Source organism: Lissotriton helveticus, chromosome 5_1 (assembly GCF_964261635.1).
Source record: "Lissotriton helveticus chromosome 5_1, aLisHel1.1, whole genome shotgun sequence".
NCBI classification, from domain to species: domain Eukaryota; kingdom Metazoa; phylum Chordata; class Amphibia; order Caudata; family Salamandridae; genus Lissotriton; species Lissotriton helveticus.
This window is the reverse complement of record NC_136065.1, coordinates 1,297,320,653-1,297,346,415: the sequence shown is the minus strand read 5'-3', so window position 1 is coordinate 1,297,346,415 and position 25,763 is coordinate 1,297,320,653. Positions and strand designations below refer to the sequence as shown.

Genomic DNA, 25,763 nt, shown 5'->3' with positions numbered 1-25,763 from the left:
AAAAATGTTTTTGTTCCTTGATCATTAAAATGTAATTGTTCTTTTTTTTAAATAAATTAATTAATTCAACCTATTTATTGGTATTTTTCAACACAGGGAGTTTTAAATATGTGAAATTTATTTTTAAATGTAATAAAATGTTATTTTTTTACAATGTAACTTTTTTTTTAAACTAATTATAGTTATCCATTTAAAAAGTATAGCAAAATATGTTTTTTTTAAACAGTATTATTAATTTACTTTCCTATGTTATGGTTTCATTTTTGGAGATAATTAAAATGCATTTCTGTAATGTCTATTATAATAAATTTGTGGTAGTAGTTAATTTTCAAATCTAAAAGTACAGAACTTGCCGTAAGGGTAAGTTTGAAGTGGTATTAGAAAAATTGAACCGCCCATCCCCAAAGTCCAACACTTTCCCCAATGTTATGAAGTTTGGAGTTGAAATAGTATTATAGCTCAAATAATAAATATGAACCCCTCAAAGCTCAACACTATCCTCAGAGTGTTTGGAGCTAGAAGAGTAAATATGAATCCCCAAACCTTCAACACTTTCGCTAATGTAGCTAAGTGTGAAGTATGAATAGCAAATATGAATCCCTTAAGTCCAACCTTTACTCAATATGTTTAAGTTTGGAGTGGGAACTGTGAATTTGTGAAAATGTAGCCATCCCAAAGTCCAATAATTTTTCCCAATGTTGTGAAGTTTGGAGTGGGAGTAGTAAATTAGACTTTCTCCAAATCAAAAACACTCTCTCCCAAGATGCTACTATTTGGGGAATAGTAAATAGAGATATCCATAAAGTGTTAGCATTTGCTGTATTTTTTAGCACTACCATGAACGGGGCCCAGAGCCAGGGTAGGACGGATGCAAGCTTGTTCTGTCTCCAGGCTAACAAGAGCAACTACGTGCTCTGCTTCCCCCGTCAGTTCTTGACCTCAATTCTTTTGGTCTTTTCACTCCAGTATGATTTAAGCTGGGTTGTCCTACTGCTTCTGGCTATCAGTAACAATTAACTGAACCAGGCCTGCGGTAGTGCTAAGAAATACAGCTTTTTAACTACACTTAAGGTCTTGATGACGTGCCACTAGACCCTTTAGGGGCTCAACAGGCACGAAACATGCCGACCCATAGCACCACTTTAGCCCTATAGGACCATCATATACATTCAGGATCCCATCAGTTTTAATTAGGTTAGCGCTCCCAAAGAATAAACACATTAGTTGGACTGCCCTAGACTTATTTTAACCCACCTATTCACTCCACTACCTAGCCCACACACCCGCACTCACCCAACGGCTTCATCAAAAGATCTCTGCCAAAGAGCCCCGTCCACGAGTGCCCGTCGGGCATTGCAGCGCCGCCACGACGAGGAGCAGCCCCCATGATGAAGAATGACATCCTCTGTTGTATGTCAGCCCTACCATTCGAGCTGCGAGATCCACAGGATGAAATGTACTTTTCTGACTTGGGAATACAAACTATTAAGTCCATTGTTGAGCTCCACACATAGCCAACCTGTGATTCTGGGAATCCAATCATTATTTCATTTACAATTTGTGTGGCCCAACACATAACTGTCCTACAGTCCTTCTCAAACCACTTGTATTTATTTTTGTATATCTTCTTTAGGTTACGCATGGGCTGCGCATGCGCTGCTCTGCGAGGCATGCTGTATTTAGGTATGGACTTGAAGCTCCGCCCACTCTCCACCCATATTTTTCATTGGCTTGTGTCATTGTCCACTGTAAACTGTGGTTTTTCATAGGTCAAGAGGTTTAGTAGTCCCTCCTTAGTACCGCCTTGTCTCATTTTTGTAACATCCCATGAGGACACCCCGTGTAATGTGTGTTGTTATTCTGTAGGCTTTATTACAGCCTCCGCTCAGAGCACTTTTTTCTAAACAATAGCTTTGTCCTGCCTACTGTTGGAGGCAGCACACGCTCTCTCCTAAAAGTTTAAAACAAATCTTTATAGCACGTGCGCCGAACACACTTGTAATGCAATAGGTCTCGCATTTGCGAGAGTTTAAGCTATTGGCATTGCAAATGATTATGTCTTTTAATTATCTATTTTAAAAACAACACATACATAAAAGGCATTATCATGTACAATGCCAATAGCTCAAACTCTTGTAAATGTGAGACCTATTGCATTGCAAATGCTTGTTTAACTATAGCTATCTAATCATAATGGTAATGGGGTCTCTGACCAAGAATCACAAATGTCTGCGTATGCCTTTATGTGACTGGAAGAGTGTGAATGTGTAAGTGTAAATGCCAGATGTGTGAGATATGCATGTGGGAACTACATACATTGAACTGCACATCCACATCTTTCTTTGCACCTCTAATGCACCTGTGTACAGTACTTTGGCAGCCCTTTTCATTTCAAACCTGTATGGATGATTTTCATGTTACTTTTTATGAACTAGTGTATTTATGTGTCAGGGGTATCTATGTGCTGCCTGGGGAACTGCTTCTAAAAAGGTAACAGATGATGGGCAGAATGCTGAACAAATGAAAACAGTCACCCCTAGTCACAGATCTAGGTTTAGGATAAATGTTTGGGTGGAAATTTCTTGGCCTCGGTGCTACAATTGTCAGGGCCCAATTGTGTTGTGACACATTCCTCGCAAAAGGCTTCACCCAAGAGTCATTGTAAGGGTAAGTATAGAGGAAAAGTGGAGGATTGTGCCCTCATGATTTGTCAGCAATAATCCGAAAATGAAATGCAGACGTTCTTTGAAAGTTTTACGTGCGTAGCTTTTATTTCATGTTACATCTGTTGATAAAGGACAGCCGACATGTGTTTCGCCCTGGTGGCCTATAGGCTGTGGGCTTTTTCAAGGCAAGAGTCTGGTGTTGGTGCAGGTAGAGATCATGATTCTCTTAAAAAGCCGGTATCTCGTCTCTGCAGTCCTGGAACAAAACTGTTTTGTTCCATCGAACATCAGTTCTTTTTGCCTTTATCAGCCTAAGTGGGAAGGGTATTCCTAGACAAAGGTCCCATGTTCACTCTGCCACTGGATCCAAGCTAGCCTGGTTAATGAGGGGTGATACCCTGAAACGGGTACCAGGATGATTGTTTTAGTCCAGGGAGGACCTAGCCTGGCAGTTCAGGCTGAACTGTTCTCATGGGGATCAGGGTCAAGACCAATTTGCATGTGGCTGGGTCCATAGTGGGGTGGCGTGGTGAGCAAAAGAACGATGGATTAAACCTAAATCTGTGACTAGGGGTGAATGTTTTGATTTGTTCTGCATTCTGTCTATCATCTGTTGTTTTTGCGTAGGTAGAAAATAACCAGATTTAACCAGATGGAAGGCTGAAAATCCTCAGTGCAGCGCTTTTTGCTCACTGTGGCAGCAAGAATGTCATTAGTGACGTTGATTAATTTGTGGTTATAAATATCTGAAATGAAAGCTCCCATTTCACGTATTATCTGCATACATGTAATTTTAATTATATGCACCGTTCCACTAAACATCCGCCTAGTTGCTCTTACCATGTCTTCAAGTCAGTGGGAAGAACAAGCTGGTTGGGCTCTGAATTCCACATGGATTATTATTGTTGCAAGACACAAAATCTGGAGCCAAGCACTAAAAGAAATGTCTTTATCAACACTTGTTCCAGCTTTCTTTTCGTTCTACTTGGCTGCCAGTAGCCATGTAGAAAGAATTTGTTGTGCCCCTGTTTGAAGTATATTTCAATTTTGTTTGGCATCATGAGGGCTGCAATAAGCTAAAGAAAAGGTTAATACATTAAAGTTGTTCTGAACAGTGCCACAAAATAGGCCGGAGGCCCCATAAATCATTAGGATGGAGCTGTGTGAACATTTGTCCCTTATACTATTAATTGCAGCTCCAACACTGCCTCTTTGCTCTCCTATATCTGCTCTGCAAGGTTTTATTTCATATCTCTGGCAATAGCCAGTCAGAAGTATCACTTTCTCAAACTCGTTTCACACACACTTACTACTGCATTCATGTTAGCTGCCAGCACTCGTTTCTTTACTTACTGTTGCATGCGTCCTCTTATGCAATCATTTACTCTCTACTGCACTCGTTCACTTTTTCATTCATCTAGTTTTCTACTCACTCATTAATTGCTGCTGACATTCACTTCTTTCCATTCACCACTTGAGTCCTGCATTCACTCCTACAGTCCTTCACTAATTCACATATCCATTCATTCACTCCTGGACAACCACAAATGTTTTGCTCTTCTCACACGTTTATTAATACACTCATTCAGTCATGTACTTTCATGCATTTTTCCCGGGACTCACTCATTCATTGTCGCACTAATTCACTTCTGTAGGCAATCATTCCTGAACTCACTGTTACATTCATTAACTGCTGCACACATTATTTTCAGTTCAGCAATTATTCTTTCCATCACTCAATGACAGCTGCACTCATTCATGTACCTTTAATCTTTCCTTCCTGTACTAACTCCTAACATCTTTATCACAATATGCAATCACTCCTGTACATGCATGCACTAACTCATTCACTGTGCACACCGACAAATGTATTCCTATAATCAGATTAGCACTCCAACGATGGAGAGTATCAAAAATCAGCACATTCATTCTTATATGCCCTCTATATAAGCCCTTGCTCACCCATTCATTCATCCACCAATGACCTCATTTACACATCCATCAATGCACACACCTACCAGTCAATGTAGAAGCAAATAGAAAAACTAAAGGCCAGGGTGCCATTGCGTGCAATCTCTCTTAGTCTCGTCTTTCTGTTGGCTCTCCACCCCCACCTCTATTTCTCTTTGCCTCTACTCTCTCCCCTACTCCCTCTCAGTGTCTCCCTTTCTCCTTCGCTCTCTCATCTATGAGGCTGTGCTCTCTTTGAATCTTATCACGTTGTCCCTCTCTATCGCTGTCTCCTCTATCCCTCATGCTCTCCCTTCTCTCTCTGTCTGTTTTGCTGTCTCTGCAGAGTACAGTTGCCCCTCGCTGCACAGTGACAAAACAGAATCGCCCCTCTTTACATACACAACTCTTCAGTTGTCACATGTCTGTTGTATTCGACTCAGTCAATTTTACCTTTCGTCCTGTTACTTGCTGGTCTGCTTTGCTGTGATAAATGCATGGCCAACACATACTTCAGTGCACTGAAAGTGGCTGTTGGCAAGGACAATCGTTTTGTTTCTCTGGATAGTGAAAAAGTCTTCTCAAGAAACACTTGGGGGTCGATTCCGATTCGGGAAAGAAATCCATATGACGATTCGTATTCGTAGCCGTTTCCGTACGAATCGTACAAATCCGTCCGAATCGCATAGTATGATCCATAGGCAGAAAATATGTCCGAATCTTTGAGAACCGTACGAAAAGCAAGGGAAAATCCGTACGATACGGACCCTGAAAGTGAACCGTACGATTCGTAAACATGCCGTACGACCCGACAAGTACGCTCCGGACCGGGGAATGAGTATGCGATTTGTACGATAAACGTCACGTATGAGCAATTCGTACGGAGAGCCGCACAATCACATAGGGTACGGTTCGTACACCCCATGATCTTAGGGGTATGGTTTGTACACCTACGATCATGGGGTACGGTTCGTACACCCCATGATCTTGGGGATATGGTTCGTACACATCCGATCATGGGGTACGGTACGTACACCTACGATCATGGGATACAGTTTGTACACCCTATGATCGTAGGGGTACGGTTCGTACACCTACGATCATGGGGTGTACGAACCGTACCCCTACGATCATTGGGTGTACAAACCGTACCCCTAAGATCATGGGGTGTAGGAACCGTACCCCATGATCGTAGGTGTACGAACCGTACCCCTAAGATCATGGGGAATACGAACCATACCGGGGGTCCGTTTTGCACGCACTTCGAGTCGAATTCTGCTTTTCCGGACATTTTGAGCTTTCGTAAAAAAAGAGTCGTACGGAGTGCTGACTGGATGAATCGTACTTGCTGGGTCGGAAAATGATGCTTCGATATGTACGGACATCGCATACTGTGCGTTCCGAATACGATTTGTATGGATTATTGACTCGTACGTGCTTTGGTACGATTCGGACGGAGAACTGCTTTGGGTACTCATTGTACTACATCGTCCGTACGGGTACGTTCGAGGATACGATTTGTACCTTTGTACTAACCTCGTTCTTTCGATCTTCCAAAGTAAAATTTATAAAAATTAGTTACTGTAGTCCTCAGCAATGCCTCAAGTGATAAAAATATTCTGTGCAACACAGGTATGTTTTAAATGTTGCCTTTAGTTTCAGGTTTCATTTATGGTCACATGGGCGGTAGAAGCAAATTTTATACTAAGCAACCTGCAGAAACATTAATATTTTTTACGGTTTCCTTCACGTTTTCCGCTGTTTCCCAAAGAAATGTACATATTGTTACCCATTTTCAGATGTTTTTGTGATGCTTTTGTCTGCCTTTAATGATTGAACTGCCTCTGCAGTGGCCAGTCAGTTATACATTTTGCATTAGAGTCCATGCTGCTACAGCAAGAAGTGCTAATATTGAATGGAACATGGGCATTCCTTTTAGGTCTAGCTTGAGAGCGCGGCTGACCTTATCTGATTATTAGGAAAAGTTATAACAAAGGCAGAAGGCCTGATGTATTTATTGTGAAATGCGTATGTTAACGCCAATGGCCATTCAAGGGTAGATTGATACATGACATTTCACATATTACTGTAGCAGGCTAGAATTTCTGTACTAGTTTACACCACTTTATCAACCCTGTTTGGCACTCTTAAAAGGGTTGTGTACTATTTTGCCAAATTCGGTCCGAAATAAAGAGCATAAATACACCTGGCTGCTACGAACATCCCATTTCCCCTTAATGTCTTAGCTTTAGCCTTTAGCCAACAAATGAAGAAGCTTCTCCATCACACAGTGACCTAAGGGAATGTACTTCAGCCAGAGATTCAGGAAGCTCAACTCTTATGAACTTCCAGCGCAAGGTCAAGACTCGGTTATACTGACCAGGCATAGACTTACAAAAAGAGGTTGGCAGTCACACACACAAAACCAATACAGACACACAAACACCCAAATACGTTCACAAACAGGCATAAAAAGTTTGAGAAAACATGCACAAGGCCATAAATGCAGCTACAAACACAGACTCTGACATAAAGGGATACACAATCACAAAAGGGTGGATACAAATAGAGATAGAGTCATGCGTGCCCTCAGCACACATATAAACATATATACTGGACATAAGTCATGGTTGTCCGCAATCAACAAAAGACCTAACTGAAAAACAGCATGGTGAAAGAGTATGATTTATATTGTGTGTTGTGTATGTTCCTTAACTTAACTGTCGATTTTTAGTGGTTTTAATGCGTTTGAGCCTCAAACATAACTTGTATTGGGTTTTTTTGTTAAATATTACGTGAACTAGACTGGAAGTTATCAGCGCTTTACATGAGCACCAGTTGCGCTACAGACAGACACATTAATTTTTGTTGGCACGGGGAGATTAGGTGATATGCCTAGAATCACAGGATGTTGAGCGTTTCTGCCAAGACTCGAACCCAGTTCCCCAGCTTCAAGATCGCCCACCCTAGCCGTTAGGCCACATCCTCACCCAAAAATCTGTGCTTTTTTCAGTGAATTTCTCTTCATAAAATGTTCTTGATTTCTAAGGCCCGGTGTGCACGGCAATGTTCCTCAACCTGCTGTCACCACCTAACCCCCACTATGCGCTGCATCCCACAGTCCCACTCTGCGCTCTGAACAGCCTCTGACAAGGCCATGCGCCCAACCACCTTTGGCTACCTGCAATAGAGTTGGTTCCAGGGCTTGTCTGGGCTTTCAACAAGCTTACTTTGCTTGCTACCTCCTTTGATGTAGAATAATTGAACAGGGCTAAGTTATTAGTGAATGAAACTCTAACTGCACTCTTATATATTATTGCCGCCCCCAATTGTTCTGCTTAAAAGTAAGAAAGCTAAATCTGCCTAATTGGGTGTGGATTAATCAAACAGTGCCAAATTTGCAAATGATCTATTCTTTCATTCCCTCAGTTCCTCACCATAATCCCTCTGTCAAACTTCATGCAGATCCAAAAGATGGTGTCAAAGTTATGTGTAAATCTATACATTGTTTTGATGGTGTCAAAGTTATGTGTAAATCTATACATTGTTTTGACCCCCCCCCCTCCTTTAACTTCTCCACCCACATTGACTCTGCACACAACCTGAAATACCTGCACTGGGTCATCAAACAGAACTAAAGCAACAAGCAACTGAACATGGTATTTCCCTCCTTTAATTATATCCCTCCTTCTTGATGGATTGGCAAAAATCTTAATATAACAATCAAAAATCAAATCTTACAGGTTTAAATTGTGTGCAGATTCATCACAGTGCCACTGTAATTAACAAATGAACACTGCCACAGCCTTCCAATGTAACTTAACCCCCAATGATGGATCTGCACAAACTTAAAAATAGTAAAAAAGGTTGTACGTGCCAAGTGCCTACAAAATGTCTTGCAGATCAATCAAATGGTGCCAGAGTTTTTTGCAAATCATAAATATTATTGCACCCACGCCCCTTTAATGTTAGCCCTCCACTGGATCTTCACATAACCTGATATACCTACACTGGGTACCACTTGTTAACTACTTGCCACATTCCAGACAGGTTGATGAAACAGCACCAATGTAACCAGCAAATCAAAATGTTATTAACTCCCCGCCCTCCCTTAAGTATTCTGCCCCTCTTATGGACTGGAAGAAAGCTTGACATACCAGAACAATTGTTCCGAGCTTCTGCCAGATTTTGTGCAGATTCAGCACACAGTGCCGAACTTATTTGCAAATTAACACTTTTAATTGGGCTCTGTCAATTTCATAGATATTTGTCAAATGGTGGCAATATTATAAGCAAATTAACAAATAGGTTTTCCACTGACAAGGTGTGCAAAAGTTCTAACCTTTTCAAATGCCACACTGCATCTTTTTTAATTGCTTCTATCCTTAAAACAACTGAACCGATTGAACACAATCAAACAAACAAACTTTCTGAGTAAAGTTATAGGTTCATGCCAGATTTGGTGTGAATCAGTTATTCAGTTTTTGCACTACCTTTCAGCAAAATGTCCCAGGGTAGATGACATATAAAAAAATGTTTTTTTTTCATTTCCCTTTTAACTTCTTTCCCATAGAATAATCTTCACTAAACTTGGCATGTCAAAACCTAACTGAGTTAGATTACCAATAATCGTGTTTATTCATTTTAGGGGCCAAAAGTTCTATGCAAATCACAAAATGTAATTTCAACTGAAAGACCGTCTCAAACATAGCCATATATTGCTACCACCACTGCGCAAAAAGCGCACACAGACGAAAACTCGCAAACTCATACATGTCAGTCTTATTAGGAAGACTTCCACTAAGTAGACTGTGTTAAGCATATACCGCCAGAGAAATTAAGCAGTTTGCAGGTGGATTTAACAAACTGATGCTTATGTTATATTCTGCCATTCCTATGGCCTTGCAGGCTCAAGTGGTTTTGGCACCTATGGCCTCTTCACCTATGTTTCTTCACAGTGTCTCTGAGGGTAAGGTATTGTCTCGGAGCCATGATTTCAGTCTGAGTATAATGTCAAACTCTTCCATTTGGCTCTGGTTCTATCTGACGCAGTGGAGAAAAGGATTAGGTCAGGAGCTGAACTGAAGTAACATCTATGCTGTTGGTGAGGTGTGTGTGGAACTACTTTCTTTAATCGCACTTTTTGTGTTCAGTGAACTTTTAAATAAACCTCTAAGCTTCTACATGCAGGTCTATAGAGCCTTCGTTTTTAGGTCTCGCCCTGCGATTGCAGGCCAAAGGCCTGCTGTCGCAGAGCGAGACTATTGTTATCGTTCTGACTTTCAAGGACTGAAAGGGAGAGGACAAGAGACAGGCACGCGCACACACGCAGCAGCCTGCCGGGATCAGGTCGCACGCGTCAACACGTGCTCCGATTCCGGCAGGCTCTTCACAACACATGCACAACACACATACAGCCCCCCCCCCACGCATACACACACACATACATACAGAACCCCCCACACACACACGCACGCACAAACATACACAGAGAACCCCCGGCGCTTACACACATATCCCCTACCTCGTCTCGGCGTCTTCGCGCTCCCTTGCCCCCGCTCCTCTGGTGCGCGCGCACCACTAGTTTTGATTCCCGCGTCGGCTCCTCTGTGGTGCGCGCGCACCACAGGTTTCTATTTAAACAGCCAATCAAGAGGCAGAACTCCTTTCGGACATGCTCCCTCTCTGGTCCGCTATCATTTTTAACTGCACAGTGCGTCATGTTTACCTTTGTCTAGTTTACAGACTAAAAATTTAATTATTCTGACTAGGTCATGGAACAGCAGTTCGATCAAATTGCGTTTTCGTCACATGCTAGTTGCACGAAACGCTGTAGGGGTCAAAAGTTGTTTAGTCCTGCAGCATGGCGCCCCTGTGGGCACAGAAAGAAAATAAATGAGCAGTCTAGTTGTTTATCACCAATTTACTATCCAACTTTTTCTTTAACGGCTTTCCCGCACCTAAAGACCAAGTGGACGTTTTAAAAGTACGATTATTTTTTAAAAGCATACGTGCCCAGTTATAAACTACCAGCGTATGTTCTGAAAGACTGGATCAAGCACCACAGAGAGATAGAGGAGAGAATGACTCATAAAAGTAGCTGTAAAAGTCAAACATAATTTCGTTGATTCTGGTGTTGGAAAACAGTAACAACTTTGCCTGACTTTAACATGTCGTCCCTAGTGCCGCAACGTCACAATGCAGGAAGTGGCGTTGATGAGCGTGACTACTGAAACGCTTTCACTGGGTGGGGGGTGGGGGGTCATGAAAGAACGAGGTTGGGATTGGGCTCGCTTCTTCTGCAGTGCACTTGCGAGTCATGGACGGGTCCTGGGCTTTACGCATAGGCTGTGACGTAGCGGTAGATGAAAGCGACAAGGAATTGGCTTCTCAGCAGGTACATCCTCTTTTCACCCCGTATAATTACTGGGCTACACACAGAAATACCCATGTGCTGGGCTGTGTAGTAATCCCTCATTAATATACCTCCAGAGGTTTGCTGGTGTAATCTTCTTTATTGAACAAACAGTGTAAAGCCAAGTGATGAATACTTACCAAACCACATATATACTGCAGGTTGCTTGCAAAGAATATGTCACAGTGCGGGTAAAAAATTGCATGGATTGTTTTTAGGCCACAAACTTCCCGGCATGTCGCCGCTTTTAAAGTGTGTTAATGTAGCACATTAGACCAACCTTCTGACAAGCATAATAAGGGGCCGGCCCATCGTTATTATATGGAATTACCCATGCCTGTTTTTATTTTTTAAACACAAGAACACGCCGCTCTCTTGGATTTATAGTTTCGCTTTTAATATCACAAAACTGTCTACAAATAATCACAAATTACCAATTATTAATAGTTGACTCTGAACTCTCTGAAATTGTCAAATGTGCGTCAAGATCAGTTTTGCATACGCTATGCTAAGGATGTTAGTGCACACATCCTCTACCCTAGAACAATGCACTATTACAAGAGTTTCCACCATTTTCAGAGAATAATAGTGACCCATTTATATTTTTTCAGATTTTAATAGGGCCAAGAGCTTGTACTCCAATGATTTTGTGTAAAATGTTATACATTCTTTTTGGATCTGGCTTGATGGTGCAGCTGTTTGCAGAAGTAATTTGATCAACATAAAACAAGCATTGGCAAAGACAAATGGTTGCGGCAATGCCCAAGCTATTGGCTTTGTCAATGGGAATATCCTTTAGTCATGATGTCAACAGCACATGTGCTGTTCAGCATAGCGGAAAGTTACTGAAAGCCCAGAATCACAGTATGTTGAGCGGACTCTGAGTCACTTTGTGCAAAAAAAAAAAAAGGAGCGACGAAGGAGGTAGTGGAGGGTGGGTCAAGCAGAGAAGCAAGAGGAGCTGGGCGCAAGCAACAATCGGAAAAAAACTTTCATTGAAGCAGGATCAGTGCCAAAAATGAATGTGTCATTGTGTAATGTAACTGGTGAGCACTTAAAGTGCCTTGTGTTTACGCTATGGCAAGATGGATGACCGAGCGAGAGTTCCAATACCAACGGATCGTGTTTTAAGAAATGCATACGTTTTGTACACGTGCATGCATTTTTGCGATATGTGTGTAATTGTACAAGGGAGATGGCCTGAAAAGACAAGTACTCCTATACAGTGATTGGAAACAAACAAAACAAGCATTTACAATGATAGGTCTCGCATTTGCGAGAGTTTGAGCTATTCGCATTGTAACTGACAAACCTTTTATCCATGTGTTGGTTTTGAATACAGATAAATAAAAGGCATTGTCATTTACAGTGACAGTGGCTTAAACTCTCGCAAATTCGAGACCTATTGCATTGACAATGCTTTTTAGTAAAATGTGATCCGTTTTAGCTTTAACATATTTTTGCTAAATTCGGCAGATTACGTGCCTGATGATGGATTATGAGGCAACTGTGACATCCATAATTATTTAGAAAACGCTGTGGCTGCCAAATCGCATAATTTCTGTAACCCTGACCATAGACCCGAAATGTGGAAAACCACTCTCGTGAATCTTATCTAATAAACCATTTCTAAATGTTTGCCGCATGAATCGTGACATCACCAACCTAGTGACTGCCTTTCGAATCCCAAAATATGTCAGTATGTTGGTGCTTTGAAGTGGATCACACAGATCCTTTCTCCCTTTTCTTGCAGTGACTCTCATGTAAGCCACACTTTTGTGTGCACAATTCATTGCCGCATTTCTGTGCCTCGCACTTTATTTTATTGTCGCAGACGACGTGCTTTGGTGCCATCTCTACCCCCCACTTCCCGATGTCGTGCCTTGTTCACCCCTGCCCTTCCTCTCGTTGTCTGTGCCTTCTCCCTACCCCCACATCCCCCAGCTGTCCTTGCCTTCTTGCCCCCGGCCACACCCATTGCAATAGGTCTCGCATTTACACAAGTTTAAGCTATTGGCATTGTAAATTACAATGCTTTTTATTTATGTTTTGATCTTTAAAACATATATAAAACACATCGTCATTTACAATGCCAATAGCTTAAATTTGCGTAAATGCGAGACCTATTGCATTGCAAATGCTTGTTATGTAATTGCAATTTGTTGACCTCAGTTGAGGTCTGAATCAAATTTAAATTATTTGTCATTTGATAAGTGCAGTTTGTGTTTACCAACATCAGATCTATTTCCAGACAGCAAATACGGCTTGTCTCCAGGAGACTCATCTGCCCTGAGTTAAGGGCAGGAAATTACATAAGAGATGGAGGAGGCAATTAATGTTTACAGCATACTTGTCGACTGGCAGAGGGGCACCTATATAGGTAAAGTCAAGCATCCCATTTGTAGCTCACCAGGCCATATCAGGCCCAGAGTGTAAATCTGTGGTGGAAATTAGCCTTCCTGAGGGTGAATCGCTAGCAATAGCATGCACTAATGCACCAGACACCAAGAGGTGGAGTTTCTGGGCACATTAGAAACAATCACCCAGGCGATCCAGATATTGATCTAGATCTAGCACTTGCATTAGATAAGAGACTTTTTCGATCTTCTAACCTACGGGCTCAGCACTATAAAACGTTGTTTAATTTGTATCACACCCCCGCGAAGCTGCATGCCTGGGGCCTGGTGGAGAATGACAAGTGTCCTAGATGTGATAAGGGCCCTGCCGATCTTACCCACATGTTCCATCAATGTGACCAGCTATCTGTGACAGTAAGGGAAATTGAAAACTTTTTGGAGGGGCTGCTAGAATGTAGGATTGTTCTATCCCCTGCAGTAATGTTACTAGGAGTCGATAAGAAATTGAAGTTGGGAAGTGCCGCTGAAGCCCTGGTCTTTATTTCTACTGCTGTACTACGCATCCTTATTTCAGCAGGTTGGAAAGATTCCTCCCCCCCCCACCTTTAAAATGTGGATCACAAGGTTGTTAGGACTGCATAATATTGAGGCGTGCCTCTATGAGTTAAAAGGTAAAAAATATAGAGAACTAGGACAAAATATCTGGGCACCACTTGCTAGGTGGAGAAGTTCCAGTGCCTAAACATGGTTTTAAATGGTATCCCGATTATGTATTGCGTACTGAATTACTGTCTGAATATTTTAATAGCACAGTTGCACTTTTTTTTTTTTTTGACAATATATATTTATTACAGAAGTGATATTATCCTGTAACATGAATCGCTTTTTAAGGTCTAATTGGAATAAGGATATAATGTATTTGTATATATCTCTCTTTTGTATGACATCAATTATCTCAATAAAAAAAATAAAAAATTTTTAAAAAAAGAAACAATCACCCAGGCATTGTTGCAGGATCCTCCCTTGGGGAAGGGGTCTTCAATTGTGTTTCCGATATGGAAATGGATAGGTCCTGCCAGGCACTGCCCGAGAAGAAGGTATGTACAGAGTTGAAGGGTTTATCACATTTGTTTGTGAAGTGGAATCTAAACAACACATGGCGGGTATAAATAAGGCTTTAATTTTTGTCTACTCTCCAATACAGGGGTTGCACTCCAGACTGACATATTTTTGCACTCTGCCCATATACAGGGAGTGACATGTTTGGGTGCGTATATGCGTTAGGGGTGTCCCCTGTCTCCTTTCCTATCCATCTTGCCTATGGAGCCACTAGCAGAAAATGTCTGCCGTTAACAGGTCCATGATAGGCCCGTTTAACAGGTGGCACAATAGGCTGAACTCCTAGACTCTGTTCATTGGGTCTAATGCTTTGGTCTAAAAAGAGAATATTTGTCTTAGCTAATGTAGAAGTCTTGAAATGCTCTGCTGTTAGCCCAGTGGAAGCGGAATGAACTGAGTAGGCAGAGGCTGAAAGTATGGGCATTACTGTACAAAATAAGACGAGAAATGGGGCTGTACGTGTGGCAGTGTGGGACTCGGTACTCCTAAAATTAGTAGACAAGGAGACCTTTTATGTCAAAAAGAGAATTACGAGGTGTCAAATCTGGTGGATAAATATACTGTACAATTATGTAATCCCACACGAGTAATTTGTGTATATTATATATGTCAGATAGCAGGCATAAGCAGTTTGTAAGCCCCGCTGATTCTGACAAAACTGAAACTGCATTCTCCTGTAAATTTTTCTAAACAAAATATATGCGACATTTTTTCCTGTAATACATAAATGTATAACATGCATGCCAGCGATATGCAAATGAAATGATCATGGTAGACACACGACAGCCCAATACATTTCAATATGGTGTTTGGTGACATGGCACCGATGCACTTATTGTGAAAACTGTATTATATCACTAACATATCAAGTTGTATGCTCAAATATTATTCAAAGTATTTTTTTTAAATGACTGAAACTTCCTGCTCTTCCAGGGATAACAAGACACATATATAGCAAAAACAGGAGGCAGACATCTCGCCGTTCCTGGGTTTGCTACACTTCGGATACATGTATGTGATGTTAGGCTACCAGCACAGGGAAAGGATACTAGTACTTGTGCAGAATGTTCTAGATCTGCCAATGTACAGACTTGGCATACAGGTTGCTGTCCGGTGCGTGTAGGGAATTATTCAGCTGCAGCCTCAATGCTTGTAAATTCGACAACAAGTGTAAAGACCTTCGCCCTTGTCTAGATATCTCCATGGATGCGGGGGGGGGGAGGGGGGTGACGTGGAGCGTGAGGGAGGAGGGAGGTTGTAGTTAACGTGGGGGGGGGGAGGTGCACGCACTACAAGGGTGTTTCACACCTGTGAGGACTCAGTACTGGCAGTGGGTCGGTTACATCACATAAAAGGGGACTTTCTGGGCATTCACTACACTTTCTTAAGTGGAGTCCTGTCCTTCCTGGTTACGTCACCAAAGATGGCACGCACCAATCAATGCAAAATATGCAGTGCAATTCTAAGAGCTTCCGTTTCGGATCTCTGACACCCAAAATTTCAAGAACAAAGTTTAGTTGGCAAATCAACAGGTATTTTTGAACTGTTTCAAAAATTGAGAAATAATTAACAATTTGCGTTGTTAGAGTCCTTTCCTTCAAATAGCTCAAAATGTATTTATTTTCAGACATTGGTTATCCTTGGAGAGGACAGCCATCCGATGGTTGGCACCTAAATGTAATTAATTTCGTAATGCACGCTATCTAACAAGCACACACATTCATACAACGGACACCCTCCCCTACCCAGACCCTAACGAAAGGGCAACCAGACAGAGAATGTGCTAGGATGCGACAAAAAGGAAGTTAGCACTACGCAGATGCGAATAAAGTAAACTAAAGTCTAAGGTTCCAAACAATAAACCCATTTCCCAAATCAGCCCTGAAGCTGCACTCAGCACCACTCCCACTCACTTCTGTAGCTGCTTCCGGGATCTGCGCAGTGCAGCCAAGGTGTGGCAATACATTTGGAAAGTTTGGTAAACAATGGTCTAGAATTTCGACGTTATGTATAAGTGAAAGGGTTCCTTTACTCTGGGAAGTGTGTTAAGCTACAAGGAAAGTGCATAGCATCATCGACGCACCAATGTAACCACCAGCTGCACAGAATGAGGCTATTATAGGTCATCAGAGGAGTTACGTGTCCCATAAACCTAAGGCACCAGGCCCAGTGCTTGTATCAGGGTTCAGAGTGCCCTAAAGTGGTGTGACTTAAAGTGGGGTACATTATTCTATATATTACCAAAATGACATTTCAAACAGTCACAGTTGGCCTCCTCAAGCTAGGAAACGTTGCACTATTGGAAGGGAAGAATTATTTTAGCACTTGCATTCAGGGTCGGACTGCCTCATAGAGCAATCAGGCAATGCCCAATGGGCTGGGCTGACAGATTAGCGAGTGGGCTGGTTTCTTAGCTGTTTGTGGGCATATTTTATGGCCAGGCTGGCCAGTTTTAACGGTTAATTTCCCTGATATTGCCACAAACATTGCCTGCAGCAAACCAAATGCATGCAGCCTCCAATACCTTGCAACGTACTCATACAGCGTGTCTTTACAAGTTCAGAACTGGCCTGATTTTATAATTGTGGGCCACCTTTTAAACTATCTGCTTTGCTAAGGGGGCCACTCTTATTTTGGTGCCCGTGCTTATTTTTGTCCTAGTCCGACTAGGACTGCATGTGACGGTAAATGTATGCATCATGGCTGCTTCTTCCTCAGAGAGCAGGAAGCAGGTCTGTGGCATGCAGCTGTCTCGAGGGTGTTTTGCTCAATGTGTGTTTACTAACGTCACAGCCGGAGGATTATTAAAAATTCTATCTTCGAGAAAATTCAATAGTATGTTTGGATCACTTGAATAAATGTATAATATCCTTTCAGTCACCTTGGTCTCTATCAGTTAATGTGTAAGCCTCCGTACGATCGCCTCATTGCCTTCACTGGCACAATCAATGCTAAAAGCTCACGCCAGATAAGACTGCTTAAGAGGAACTTGAAACCACAACTATTCTAGATAACTCTGTGAACATTTAAATCATTTGTGTTACTTCCACATTATGCTTTCCCAATTCTATTACACCAAAGAGCACATCTGATCACAGAAACCTATTAAAGCTATACTTCTTCTGGGTACTGAGCAATCTGGTTTTGTTAAAGGAAGGCTTCTTACAGACAACACACGTCTATTCTTTGATATTTTATCCAAAGCCTCACATATGTCTCATCCTCTAGCAGCCATCGCTCTGGATGCTGAAAAAGCTTTTGATAGAGTTGAATGGTCATACCTTTTTCGTACACTTCAGTGGTTTGGATTCGGTCCCAAAATTTTGGCTCTTATTTTTATCCTATATTCCACTCCTAGAGCAGCTGTCACAGCGAATGGTAGTGTCTCCTCTTACTTCGATCTTGCTAGAGGTGTTAGACAGGGATGTCCCCTGTCTCCTTTTCTTTTTAATATTGCCCTGGAGCCTTTCCTACTCCGTATTCGTCAAAATGATAACATTCATGGTTTTACTTTTAATGATTCCAATATTAAAATGGCGGCTTATGCTGACGATGTGCTTTTATTTTTGTCGCAGCCCCAATCCTCTCTTCCTGCCTTTTTAGAAGAGGTGCAATCCTTTGCGTCTGTTTCTGGCTACAAACTGAATAAAGACAAATGTGAAATTCTGCCCTTGACAAAATATACTTTTAGTGCTGATTTTGCTATTTTGGGTTTTTCATGGAGTCCTCAATTTATCAAATATTTAGGTCTACACTTTACCTCAACCGTGGCGGGGACAGTATCGCGTTGCATGGATAATTGTACACAAAGATTATCTTCTTTAACGTCAAAGTGGCACCCACTATACTTATCTTGGTGGGGTCGTTTAGATACCATAAAAATGATGCTCTCTCCCATAGTCTTATATACAATTTCAAATATCCCATTGTCTCTCCCTCTTAAGCATATTAAGAAAATTAACTCTATTTTATCCTCTTTTTTATGGGGACATAAGAAGTCCCGCATGTCTATTCTTAAATTAATTCGTCCTAAATCGGAAGGTGGGACGAACTTCCCGGACTTCTCTCTTTATCATAAATCTTTCATGCTGACTCAATCGTCACGATGGCTCTCTGACCCTTCTGAACCTTGCCCTCTCTGGACTACATTAGAACGATCTTTCATTTCTCCCTTCTCCTTTCAGGAATACCTATCTTTTACACGCAAACCACAATCCGTTTCCACTCCTATACTTAAACTTACTTCTAAACTCATTCCATCTACACCTTCCTCATCTTTTCTTAATTCTCCCATATGGCATAATTCACACATCTTAATTAACAATAAACCTTTCTATTGGAAAACCTGGAGACAACGTGGACTGATTTGGGTCAATCAACTATATAATCGGGATTTAATTCTACCCTTTGCACAGGCTCGTATTGTTTTTGATTTTCCCTCATCTTTTTGCTCTAAATATTCCCTCCTAACACAAGCTATCCAATCTGCCTCCCTGACTTTTAGACCACCTCCTTTAAACAGCTCTATTGATTCTACTCATACTGTTAAACTGCATTCTCTGTTGCTTGCTCATTCTAAAGCTTCTACCATTTACAGTTTTCTACATACCTCATCCACACCAAGAGACAAAACTCAGACAGAATTATTGTGGGAAAAGGACTTTGACACCTCCTGGAATGTCGACGTCTGGGATAAAATTGGGCTTAAACTTAGGAAATCTTCCAGGGCTGCAAACACGACGCAAACGCTCTTCTTTATATATAATAGACTTCTATTCTCCCCTCTTACTCTCCACTCATTCCACGCTGATGTCGCACATAAATGCTGGTCCTGTTCGGCCCAACATGCTGATTTATTCCATTTACTCTTTAATTGTAAGTTTGTTAGCCCTTTTTGGGAAAAGGTGTGGAATCAAATAAACTTGATTTTTCAATCCACTCATCCCTTTTCTACATTACATATTTTTTTAGGTAGCGTATCCTCCATCTGGGAACATTCTAACTTTAATGTCAAAATAATTGACCTCCTAATAGCAGTAGCCTTCCAGCAAATAACGAGAAACTGGAAGGATTTCACTAAGCTCTCATATCAAGCATGGTGGTATGCGGTCTGTTACAACCACCGGCTAGACACTACATTTGTATATCCCTCACATTTGGCATCCAAGCGCTCTGATTTATGGGCTCCGGTCATTTTATTCATTGATGCTCATGCTAAATGCTCTACTACCCCTAGACCTCTGCAGCAAGAAGTTACTAAACCTCCATGACTTCCTCTGTGTTAATTTATATTTCTATTTATACCTTCTTTTGTACAATATTGCTTATGTTATCATTATTTTTGACTTATTTGCATTTCTTATTTGTTATGTTTATTCTCTCTTTATTTTCTAAACCCACGTGTTGCATTGTATATGAACCTACTGCCTTCATTGTTTTTACATTCTGCACATTGTTGTAATTCTTTTGTCCTAATAAACTTTTTCTGAACTTAAAAGCTATACTTCTTGAGTCTCACGTGTTTATGATATAATTCATTTTCGACAGACTATTAATTTAGCAGGGATCTACACAGGAACAGTAAATGAGCTTTGTACTTAGCAGCAGGAGATAGATACCAAAGGTGAAAAATCATACAGAAAGAGTTGTGGTTGGTGAAACGTGGCAGGTTACCAAGATGCAACTAGGGCAAAATCAGTACCCAGTGAAATCTGACTTCCTGTGACGTGTGGCACAACGCAAGTGAACAAGGGCCAGATGTACGTAGCATTGGTCGCAAAACACTAGTTGCAATTTGAGACCAGTGTGGTAATTTGCAAACTGACCTATGTACTATTAGCTAGGTTCGCAAATTACCGATAGGTAACAAGACGCAATTTGTCCTATTCCATGAATATTGATGAAGTAGGACACAAATTGCGACCCACAAGGAATTGAAGCTATCATAGGCATGGTGGCCTGATGGGGTCAAAAGACCACCGTGTCTGTGACTGCTTTTAAATGAAGCATTTCCTTAACGGAAAAGGGGATGCGTTAAAAAAATAAAGCGTAAATAGGTTTAATTTTTAGGTCGAAACCTACCTGTCTCATTTAGTAAAGACATCTGGGAGACATTCAGAAAGCTTCCCTGGAAATGAAGGGTAGGGGGAAAAGAATGTGGGATCCCGCAGGAGTCCTGCGCGATCACAGCTTTTTATTAAAAAAGAAGGCCCATCGGCATTCAAATTATAAATGGAATGGACCTCCAGGGTGGGCCCTGGTCTAGGGGTCTAACATTTTTAATTTTGGGGAGTGGGCCCCCATCCCCGAGACACACAGGGCCCCAGCCCTCAGGGTAAAACCCAAGTGAGGCTGTGATCCCCCTGGATTTCCGCAGCACTTTTTCTTAAAAATATATTTATATATATTTATTAAATATGGAGATGAGTGGTGAGTGGGACCCCGCTCCTCAAGATAGTAAGGGCCCCATGGGACCACAATCTCTCAGGCTGAATATTAATGTAATGGGAGGGGCATGCAGCCTCCCTCCCTGAGCTACAAATGGGCCCAGAGAACCCCATCTGCCAGGGCCAAATGGGTAAAAAATGGGTGGGGCGTACACCCCCAGCTTCTTTTCGGCCACGGGTACCCCATACTAACTGGAGGCCCGTTCACCCCTCTCCCTACGCCTATATTGTGATAATCTAGTGTCCTGGGGAGCCCACCCCTGTGACACTCTGGTTCCCTCACAGTGAGAGTGCAGGCATACCCTGCTCGCACTCTCCGGGGCAGGGAACTCCACCTTGCTCACATCTGGCAGGAGCATTTAAAGCAGCTGCTCTCGCTGGGTGGGATCAAAAGACAAAAATGCCGGCTCTTGCCAACAACCTGTGTGGAGCTGATCAGGAGCCAGATGGAGCCTGCAGCCCCCAACAGAGTAGTTTGTGGGTGCTATGGGTGGGCATCGGGCCACCCTCTAAAGGCCCCGGGGTATGGGGTCCACGGGCCTTTGCTGGTGCGGGGAAGGGGCAGTGCGTCCCCTTTCATTTATTTTTAAATAAAGGGTACAGGGAATGGGTGACCAGGTGCCTTCGTGGATCAGGGAGTGGGGGGATGCACTCACACACCCTTCCCCGTATTTATTAAATATATATATATTTTTTTAAAGAAAATAGTTGGTCCCACTGCTCTAATCCCCTACCAAGCATAGCCGAAGATCATGCGTACGCGGGAGGTTGACTTTACGTATGGTAATAAAATATTTTCACCTAACTGTAACATCACTTTAACCTTTTTTTCACAGTGAATATATGTGTGTGTGTCTGTGCATGTGTGTGTGTGTATTTCACACATGCATACACACATAACACAAAGTAAGTAATAATCATACTGTGTTCTCTGAAACGCTATTAATTCAACTCAGACTATGCTTAAAACTGTCAGCATTTGCACTGGTCTGGTGGTGAGGCAGGGTAAGATTAGATATTTAAGGAAATGCGGGAAGGCACTACTGATGTAATATAAAGATATGAACCCGACTATTTCAGCAGTAAAAGAGAACGAGTGGGAGGGCTAAGGGCAGAAATGGTGTCCTTTAGTACCCTCTGCACAGTGTCAGGCATGTCTTCACCATCGAGGTGCTGAGGTCTGTCTGTGGGTAGTTCTTACAATGGGAGTACCTTTTGCTTCTGTCTAACGGAGTAAAATAAGGGTTTCAATCCCAAACGTGGCAAATATGTAAATGGAACTAAATGGTTGCTTTCTTTACAATGCTTTAATCTGCCTGTATCTGAGATGCTAGCAGGTCAAAAGTGCTTCCCACTATACATTCTAGGATGCAGCACTCTACACTGCAAGAACCCTCTCAGAATGTCGCTGGTATTTGTCCTAGCTCACTCAAATAAGCCTGACAGCCCAGTAGCCACAGGAGAAGCTCTGGTCTTGGAGGCTTAAGATCAGGCTTACCGGCACTATTGGAGCAGTGGCTGAATCTCCCCCATCGTAAGGGTTAGGATGCAACGGGCCACCTTCTCTCAAGCACTACAAGGCAGGATCTGTTCCGCAGGGAGGTGCCCAGAAGAGTCTTGTGCAGGTGAACACCCAGTGAGCGGCCAGCACATCTTCCAAACAGGACTCGAGTGATATGGGATGCTGAGGGTCAGGTCTCAGCTGCAGTTGTAGTGAATAGCTTGGGGCGGCCGCTGAAGGTAAGAGCGGTTGGGCCGGCTGGGGGGGGGGGGGGGGGCGGCATGGGGGGGGGGGGGAGATTTTGAGAAATGACCACGAGGGAAAATTAATCGGCTGCTGGCTTGGGGTGCTGCTGGGAGTGTCAACAAAGCTGAATGAGTGGAGAAGAAGAAATCTGGAGTTGTTTCCGGTCAAGCCCGAGTTGTATTCGAAGAGCTGCATGTTACTCAAGTGGCTGGATCACTATGAAGGGTTCTTTTGCCATTGTGCCCTTTTGCTTTTTCGCAACATCATCTGAGGTACAGAATAATTGATTCGTTTATTCTGCAACTGTTTGTTATGAAAGCAGGAGTCAACTTCAATTTCCAGAAGAGACTTAATTTTAATGTGCCAGCTTAGGCCAAACACTTTAACACAATCTGCCTCCGAGAAAGGCGATCTGCTCAGTTTCCGACTATCCCACCTGCCGAATGGAGCTGGAGCTGGAGCTGACCGCCAACTTGATCTCCTGCAGGATTTGTTCTGTCCTCAAGATGTCAAACTGGCTTTGACTCATCTGCCTCCATCTGATAAACAATTCTGGCCAAGAGGCCTGCCTGAGAGCGGAAGAGCTGTCTGACGTGAGAAAAACATCTATAAAAGGAGACACCACAATTTACAGGGACACTTGTCCACAGCACCCTGGAGACTGCGAACGATGCACGAGTAAAGGGAAGACCTGGTGGTTGAGCAGATCGAGTGGTCCAGGGAAGAATGGCGATGATCTAAAAATTCCTAATTTTTCAACACCAGTGTGGTAACTTTAGCAAAATTGCTCCCATGGACCAACAAAGGAAACGTTGTGCTAACACCATGTCCCCGTCCTATACCACATTCCTACCAATTCTGGCTGGTGGATATCAAACTTGTGGGTGTATATCTTCCCCAAGATGGACTTCAAGGGTGTCCAGGCATCCTGGGATTTTGAAAGAGTTTCAAAGTGTAGAAAGTCTAATGCTTGTGGGAGCCCCGAACAAGAGGTGTCTGATTCTGTTCTGTGTATGCAGGCCGGAAGGAACAGCTGGCTGCCGAGTTTTCGGTCCACAGCGGAGGTTTTCACACCGTCTACTCTTTATGCACCTTCTACCTGAACTCTCCAAGTCAGTTGTGCTTTTACTATCAACATCGGGTGACAATGATAGTACCTTGTTTTACACTGCTTTTTTACACAGCATTTTTTGATGATTCTAATTACTGTCCAGCAGCTGTTGATAGTACCCTTTTTAATGGAAGCTAAGTTATCAACCTCAGAAGGATGAAGGGTTGGGTTATCTCTGGCCAAATGAAAACCTGTGATTTGCAGATTTCATGATTATTTCTATAGGAGATGCACTAGTTGCTTTTAACATAAAGAATCCATGCCCTTCGTTTTTTTCTTTCTTTGTGTCTCCCAATATCAGAGTTCCAGCCACTTCGTAAACCACATCGTGGTTGTGCTGCTTGCAATAAGCAGCCAGTCCCAAGGGGGGTTGGAGTGTAAAAACATATTATCAATGTGGTGAAATGTACACCCAGAGAAAGCTGATTTCTTATGTCCATGGGGTCATAAAATTTGGCCATGGAGGTTGTAAATGTCATGCAGATGTGTTTAATGGATGAGACAGTGTGCCGGTTTTATTTATTTTTTAATCATGGGATAATCCCCCAAACCTCAGCTGAAAATAGGCGGTGTTCGTGGAATCCAGCTTTAAGACACTGTGGGCAGTGCCAGTAGTGGAAGGGGGCAGTGCCAGTAGCGGAAGGGGCAGCGTTAGTGGTGGAAGGTGAAGATTGATAAAGAAATAATTTGGGACTCCGCACTTATATTGTTTTTACAATTTAAGCACTGCAGCCAAATAAGTTATTTTTTACAACATGGTCGTGACACCCCTTATCTTCAGTGACATCCGGGCTCTCTACAAAATAAGCTGGACATGTATGAATGCAAAAAGTTCTTCAGGAGCGGTCTTTGGTCATTTTGTAAAGGCGGGATTCGCAAATGCATTATTTGATTGATAGTAAACATAAAAACACATCTGACGTGAAAAGGCAAATATTTAAAAACCTACCACTAAGATCTGTCACGCAGTAACATACTCTAATCTTAGTGGGCGCAAATCTTCAGCGGTGTCCATACGCATCTCTGAGTGTGTTAATATCACCTGTTATTACAGCGCTTCGAAAGGGCAAGCTCGTGATAGGCGCTACCTACATTTGCATTACATCAGGCAGAGCCGAAGCCATAGGATGCGGTACACTGGCTGCGCACGCGGCGTTCACTTACCTGATGTAGGGGACCAGGGGGTCGACATGGTGGAGGAGGACGGCGGTGATGAAGGAGAAGATAAAGGACGCCGAGGACCAGACCACCAGCGCCCAGGGCCAGACGCACAGGCCCTGCTGGAACCACCACATGGCCCGGCCTCCGCCCGCAGATGACGATGCAAAACTATCCGGGGGCTTGTTAGGCTCTTCTGAAACAGCACCTGTGGCACGTAGCGCGTCAAAATGAAATAAACACAAAAAGCAAGTACAGAAACCTGGGGGCAGGAGTAGTCCCCAGAGGAGGGCGCGCCATGCACACTCACAGCGGCCTGGAGGCTCGGAAGCACCGGTGCCTTCTAAGCGCTACCACGGCCTCACCCTTCACAGGCGCCGTGGTTAGTTTATACAGAATAGCCACGTGAGTGTCCCAAACTGCGGTGTCCTACGGCTGCTCGTCGGCGCTCACTGCGAGCACTTTCAGTTTCCATTCTCTGATACAGGAGCAGGACGAAGCCAACAGGAAAGAGACGCTTTTTTTCTTTTCTACTTTTACAAGGTCGGCAGCCTTGGTGGCGCAATCGCGTACTTTTCAGAGACTGGCGACGAAGATGAGGAGCGGCGATGGACAGCTGCCCGGGTCTGTTTGTACGATGTGGGAGGAGCCGCTTGTGGTCTGGTGCTACACTGGAGCTGAATCTTTATCCCCCGGGTTAACCCCTTGCGCCTCAGTTCCCTTTTCTGTCAGAACTGAAGTGCTAACAAGGAGGATAATTCCAGCCCACAGACTTAGGGGCAGATAAAAACAAG

The 25,763-nt window shown here is 42.8% G+C and overlaps 1 protein-coding gene across 1 annotated transcript in view; it reads right to left on the bottom strand.

The window, feature by feature from the left end:
- The window catches only part of DRAM2 (DNA damage regulated autophagy modulator 2), a 230,302-nt gene extending 204,748 nt beyond the window's left edge, over positions 1–25,554 (bottom strand). Inside the window, exon 1 of the mRNA XM_078644130.1 lies at positions 24,976–25,554. Within this exon, the coding sequence (XP_078500256.1) occupies positions 24,976–25,106 (131 nt within the window). The 5' untranslated portion in view covers positions 25,107–25,554. The remainder of the gene's footprint in view (positions 1–24,975) is intronic.
- Between the last annotated feature and the right edge of the window lie 209 nt (positions 25,555–25,763).